Below are 6,471 nucleotides of genomic sequence, written 5' to 3'. Positions count from 1 at the left end.
GTTTTATTTTCAGATGGCTTAACATCTAGAATATGCAAATTCTTCAATCTAAAAAGTATTACAATTACATTTTGAGTAATCCAACCTACAACAATTATGAAACTAGTAGCATTACAATTGAATTATGAATAGTGAGGCATCTCCTCTTAATATGCTTGACATGGGTGTTAGAGCTGATTTAGCTCCATAAGTAGGAGAAAAGAAAACCTATTTGTCTCATTCTGCTTTTGCTTTATCAAAGGCTGAAAAAAACAATCTTATCGTCATTCTTGAATATGAAACTTCAGTATGGACATGAATCGAACATTAAAAACTGCATATCCATGGCTGATTTAAAGATTTATGGGCTGAAGTCCCATGACTTCCACATCCTCCTACAACAGTTGCTTCCGGTTGCAATTCGATATGTTCTTCCTAAACATGTTAGGGTCACAATAATTTGATTGTGTCTCTTTTTCAACTCCTTGTGCAGAAGTCGATGTTTCAAAACTAGATAAACTGCAGTCAGATATGATATTGACCTTGTGTAAACTTGAAAAAAAATTCATGCCTCATTTTTTGATGTTATGATACATCTCATAGTCCACTTGGTTTGGAATTGCGTTTGGGTGGACCAGTGTGCTATATGTGGATGTATGCATTTGAACGGTTTAATAAAGTGCTGAAGAGTTATGTTAGAAACCATTATCATCTAGAAGGTTGTATCGCCGAAAGTTTTCTTGGTGAGAAATCGATATAATTCTGCACCGAGTTTATTAAAGAGAGTTGCAAAACAGCTGGTGTTCCCAAAGACCAAGTCAGGATTTCTGGTCCCTTATCCATAATGAAAATGAAGGAAGTCGATGAGAAAGAGAGAGATGAGGCACATTTAACCGTCATGTTAAACAATTCTGAAGTATTTCATTATATAATGTAAGTTCGGTTTTCTTTCTTGTAAAACCCTATCTTTTCGGTAAGTATTCTTGTGAGTGAATATAATAGATATTTTTTTCTCAGAAAGCATAAGGGGTATCTTGAAGAAATTCATCAAGGAAAGAAAAAGAGTGTTCATCGGCTCATGGGAGAACATAAACGGCTTTTTGCTAATTGGTTTGAAAGAAAATTTGGTTTCTCTTATTCTGACTTTTATTGTGAGCTTTATTCCATACAATTAATAAGTGGATGATATGTAGTTAACAATGTGTGTAGGTTAGGAGTGAACTTAAGGAAAACCGCGCCGCTATTTCAGAAATGATAAGATGGTTGGCTGCCAAACCATCTTATTCTGTTTTGACTTACAAAGGATATCTAGTTGACGGAGTTCGGTACTTCACAAAAGATTGTGATAAATCAAGGGTTGTTCAGAACAGCGATGTTTCTTTATTTGTTAAGAATGTTCAAGTTTGTAGTGCTAGGGATTTAAATCTGATCAAGAGTGATATGACGTTTCATGGCATTATTCTAGAAATATGGGAGTTGGACTATCATGCTTTCAAAGCCCCTTTATTCTTGTGTAAATGGGCATCGAATGACAGAGATATCAAAGTGGGTGATCTTGGCTTCACGCTTGTAGACTTTAGTCGACAAGACCACAATAAAGATAGAAATGTTTTTGTTGATCAAGTGAAGCAAGTGTTTTATGACGAAGATCTGGTTGATGCTACCTGGTCCATTGTATTAACCTCCACGACTCGAGACTATCACGATATCTACAATGAAGATGACCTAGGAGACACGACCATGGAGTATTAACCATTCTACTCAAATATCCCGGCATGTGATGCTGCTGATGACATGGAGCATAGAGTGAGAGAAAATGTTGAGGGAATTTGGGTTCAAAACTGAAATATATATTTATATATTGTAAAACTATGTACTATCACTACTAGAAAAAGTAGAATAGACATCGCCTCTTAAATATCGGTTGTTGTTGGCACTGATGTAAAAGGTGTTTTTTACATCGTTTTTATTCAACCGGTGTATTTTTGTAACATGCACATTGGTTTTTTAGATCAACCGATGTTATAAGTCTGTTTTAAAAAATTTATCAAGCGCACCACCCCCTTTTTCCCCTTAACCAAATAATCAATTCCCTCTTAAAAATTTTCCACTCATTTTTTGCCTTAGCAAAATTTCAAGTCACAGATCCCCCTCTTTTCAATATAACATTAAAATAAAATTAAAAATTAAAATTCATACACTCTTAAAATATAAAACATAAAAAACAAACAAATCCAAATCTCATCTTTTTCCTCTCTCACTTCTGTCGACTAAAGAACAGCTCTAGATTTCTCTCTCTCTCTCTTTGCTCGACTATGCTCTCCATCTCTCTCTCTTCTCTCTCTAGACTTGAATAATCTCTCTTTGTTCTCTATACTCTCTCTATCTCTCTATGTGCTCTCGTCAAAATTTAAAGGGTCGTAGAAGGTTGTTCGAGTTGGAGTTTAAAGTTCAAGTCTGAGTTTAAAGCTAAGATCAAGGTTAAATCTAAGTTGGCGGTTAAAACTTGAATTCAGTAAGCTGCAAACCCTAATTTTAGAATTGGGGGTTCAAATTTGAAACCCAAATACTTGCACTTCATAGAATTCAAATTAGTTGTTCTTCCGACAATTTGAGTTTTGTGCTAATATGCAGCTAAATAAAATTGCATCTTAGTTTGTCAGTAGATTAATAGATTAATATATTGTGTTGTTTACAAGATCAAAGAATTTGAGGTTTGCTTAAAAACTACACATTAGATCATGAAACAATGATGGAACAATTGCAAAATGAGATACGTGAAAAAGCTTTGTCGGATGCTAAGTGGAAGCAGCTGCAACAAGATTTGAATGATGTGGTAAATGAAATAATTTGTTTACTCTCGCTCTCTCTATATATATATATATATTTGTATAGTAGTGTAGAAAGTAGTCTGTCAATCAAATTTTGATGTTTCATCCTCTCCTCATCTACTACCACCAGACGGATGGCGATTATGGTAGTACTTTAGAAGATATAGAGCCGCTAATGTTAAGCAGTGAAGAAGCTGATGCTCATAGAGGGAAGCATGCCGGTAGATTAACTGCTGTCCTTATTCATCACGTACATCACGTACCAGCCTTCTGGAAAACAACTCTATCAGTTTCCAGTAGAAAATTTGCAAAGGTAATTTCCTACATTGTATTATTCATTGTCCTCTGCTATTGTATTATTCATTGTCCTCTGATAGTGGATAATAATACATGCTCAAGTTAATAGTAATGAGGTGCAGTTTATGTGGTTTATATTGTTTTGAGTTCTTCATTATCTTTTAAGATTATTTGTTTGAAATGCTAGCTGCAGTCCGTACATTCTTTGTTTTGAATGATTACTATTCAAAGAGTGAAATTTTTCTTATATTTTTCATATGGTAGGTTTGGTTTAGTATCTCCAACTTTATTGTTTGTTACTTGCTAATACCTTTGGTGGCATATTAGAGGGTTGTGGAACACATAGCTAGGATAGCTAGGATTTGTGACACTTATTTGGTTTAGGTTCATGGTTTGGTAGGATCTAGGATTGGTGAGGTTCTCCGGAACCGGGGTGTTTTTTTGATTTGTAATATATAGTGAAATAACCTTCACCCTGTTTTGTTTGTAATATATTTTCCAGTAAGCTTGTATGGATTCAAAGATGTCAAAAATATTAAAATATCGTAGTCTTCATATCTATACTTCTTATTATACTAAAATTTGTGCAGAATGCTTTTGAGATGGCACCATTTATTTGGTGATTTAGAGAGATGATGTCATAGTTTTAACTCCATCTTTCGTAACAAATCAAAGATATGCAAGTCTGACAAGCATGTGTATGCACGGGGAAGCTTGCAGACTTTAACAAAAGGTCTGCAGAATATTAGTTTTTCTTAGATTTCAGTTATGCATCTAAAATTTGACTGGTCATGGAACTACAAGACTTTTTAATTGCGGTGATTATACTCAAAAGAATGTGTTCAAAAGAATATTAGTTAATTTGCACTTTAAGGCTTCTTCAGAATCCAGCATCTGCTTCTGCTGGTTGCTGTAATCAGAAAGGAAATAATTGCTACAGGCATTGTACAATTGATAGCAATATTTCCTTACCAACATAACTTCTTAGAACAAATCAAATAATAGTTCTTTATATTTATATCTACCCTGTGAACCTTTTAAGAGAGTGTTTTTACCTTTTATTTTCCAATGTTCAGCTTGATTTCTTTATCAAATAAAATTTCTTGCTATCCGTATACAAGTTGCTTCGATACTTAGATTGTTAGATATAGTAATCATTACTAAGTAATGTATATTTCCAGAGTACTGCACCTAAGGAAATTGCAATGCAGCTGCGAGCTCAGTAAAAAGACAATTGATCTGAAACCGCCTCTTCTACAACTTGTAGAATCGAAATTATGCTTCTAATATGATTAATTTACTTCCAGCTGGGAGGAGGAATGAGTTCAGATATACTCGTATAATATAATTTATGTAATGCTATGGACTATAGTATTAGCTAGTGTAGTAGTATTATGTTTACACAGCTTAGCAATACGAAAATATGGAGTTGTTATCATGTACTAGGTAAAAATCAATAATATTAATTACATAGATATGAAGTTCATAATTTTTTTCTTAGTAATGTGGAAGTGTTACAGACATATATATAGCAGTATTAAAGGGTGCATTCTTGACTACTGTGGCTAGTTTTCTCGCAGGGAATCAAGAAACTGCTGGAGACACTTATTGAAGACACGGGGTCTTTCTAAGTGAACCAGGTGCCCTGCTTTCGCTATGTTGTCATACGTCGCTATTTGGCCAAGTTTCCTGTTATGTATGATATTAGCAATATTATTATCAGTACATTGTACCTTTGGAGGAGCAGGAGCATGAACAGGTCTATACATTGTCCCCCTTCTGGATGTCGACAATTTTAAGAATTTTTACTCATATGATATGTTAACTGAAACACACTAGAGCCTTCTTGACGAGTTCCTAAAACTCTGGTCATATATCAGCATGACCTAGTAAATCTGTAGAAATCTATCAGTAGATGAAATTAGTTTACCTCTATTGCAGATTATATATGCAGCTGTAGCCTATGATGATGTTTTATGCTAGTTCCTCTCTAATAATATATTAATTTTATTACAAATATATCGGTGCTAATAAATAATATTTATAGTAATATAATTCCCTTGATAGGACCATAGCTTGATGTAAACAATCCTTGATATAGATATAAAAATCAATAACAGTAATGCATTTTAAGACATTGATGCTTGAAATAAAACAAAATTGGAATAAGATAGCTCCCACCCCCTTTCTTTACGCCTTCTTGATATGTGTACTTTTTTACATTTCATCATTTTCCAAATTTTATTCTGAACCCTCTTCCTTTTAATTTAACATTTGTTCAATTCAAGAAAAAATATTGGCCTGCGCAATCTCATACTGCAACATTTAAACTTGCTACAAAACTACTCTGTGTGTCACTCTTTTTTTTCTACAGCTAGTTACATAAATTCAACATTTAAAACTTCATTATTGTAAGTTTTAATTTTATCTGTAATCTGTCATGCAATGCAATGACATATTCTTTGTGTTGTAGTTAGATTTAGTGTCATAGCTCTTAATAGGTCTTTAAATTTAATATGTCGAGTCTGGTATGAAGATTTTAACTAAAGTTGGGGTTGTTTTTTTATGCTATATCTCTATATTCACTTTCTGGAAATGAATGCGTCCAGTCAACATGCAGTTCCGTATTTCTTTTTTTGATATGAATATATATATAATATCTCAATCTGTCTGATGTTATTTTGCACTTTTTTTCTTTTCAGAGCTGTGACCAAATTACATTGTCGATCCTTTTCTCAAACACCTGATAACTAAAGATCTTCACAACTCTTGGAAAGTTTTGCTTACTTTCATGTTTGGTTTTTGTTGTTAGTATTGCCGGTACCAAGTCAAATTCTTTGTACAGACAATAGTAGAATAGATGGATGGATATGTGTAGTATTTGATGTTTGGATTAGATGAATTTGTTGTACGGGATGTTTGAATATTGGTTATTAGATTTATATATAACTGGTATTATGCAGCATTGGTTTTAGTTGTTCAGTGGTTTGGCAAATTTTTGGTATCTATATTTTTTAAAATGTGCATTAATAAAACAGATACATATATCATTACAGTGGAAAATGATGTATGTCAAAGCTTAATACATCAGATTTAGTTGAATATTGACATCAGTAATATCGATTAAAACCGATGTTAAATACTACAACAACAAAAATCTTAAAACAGAAAATCGATGTTATTAAGTTTTATAGACATCGCTTTGTCACCAATCGATATCGGTTTGAAATAAATAATCGATGTCAACAGTTACGTTTACATCAATTTTTCTTGAAAACCATTGTTATTGGTATTAGTAACATCAGTTTAATGGATAAATGGAAATATTTTGCTTATCTCAGATATATTTAAATTGATAAAAATA

General features: G+C 33.0%; 1 protein-coding gene across 9 annotated transcripts; it reads left to right on the top strand.

Annotated features, from left to right (window-relative positions):
• The first annotated feature begins 2,122 nt into the window (after positions 1-2,122).
• LOC141713514 (exocyst complex component SEC5A-like) lies at positions 2,123-6,072 on the top strand. 9 transcript variants are annotated; one of them, XR_012571988.1, is made up of 5 exons: positions 2,123-2,815; positions 2,941-3,123; positions 3,698-3,840; positions 4,677-4,747; positions 5,810-6,072. XR_012571988.1 is itself a non-coding variant. In XM_074516973.1 (4 exons), exons 1-3 carry the CDS (start codon positions 2,729-2,731, stop codon positions 4,736-4,738), a joined length of 321 nt encoding a protein of 106 aa, XP_074373074.1. In that variant the 5' UTR covers positions 2,179-2,728; the 3' UTR covers positions 4,739-4,747; positions 5,810-6,072. The 9 variants fall into 9 exon arrangements, 1 of the variants encoding a protein (XP_074373074.1); XR_012571985.1 differs by having other exon boundaries at positions 4,677-4,866; XR_012571987.1 differs by having other exon boundaries at positions 2,124-2,815; positions 4,688-4,747.
• The last annotated feature ends 399 nt before the right edge of the window (positions 6,073-6,471 follow it).

Source organism: Apium graveolens, chromosome 3 (assembly GCF_009905375.1).
Source record: "Apium graveolens cultivar Ventura chromosome 3, ASM990537v1, whole genome shotgun sequence".
Taxonomy (NCBI): Eukaryota; Viridiplantae; Streptophyta; class Magnoliopsida; order Apiales; family Apiaceae; genus Apium; species Apium graveolens.
This window is presented reverse-complemented; position numbering and strand designations above follow the sequence as displayed.

Bases quoted from the DNA above. Each gene is read 5' to 3' on its own strand.
- LOC141713514 (XM_074516973.1), top strand. From the start codon at position 2,729: ATGATGGAACAATTGCAAAATGAGATACGTGAAAAAGCTTTGTCGGAT. The intron at 2,816-2,940 runs GTAAATGAAATA...TACTACCACCAG, and splicing joins AACAAGATTTGAATGATGTG to ACGGATGGCGATTATGGTAG. The intron at 3,124-4,687 runs GTAATTTCCTAC...GTTTTCTCGCAG, and splicing joins CCAGTAGAAAATTTGCAAAG to GGAATCAAGAAACTGCTGGA.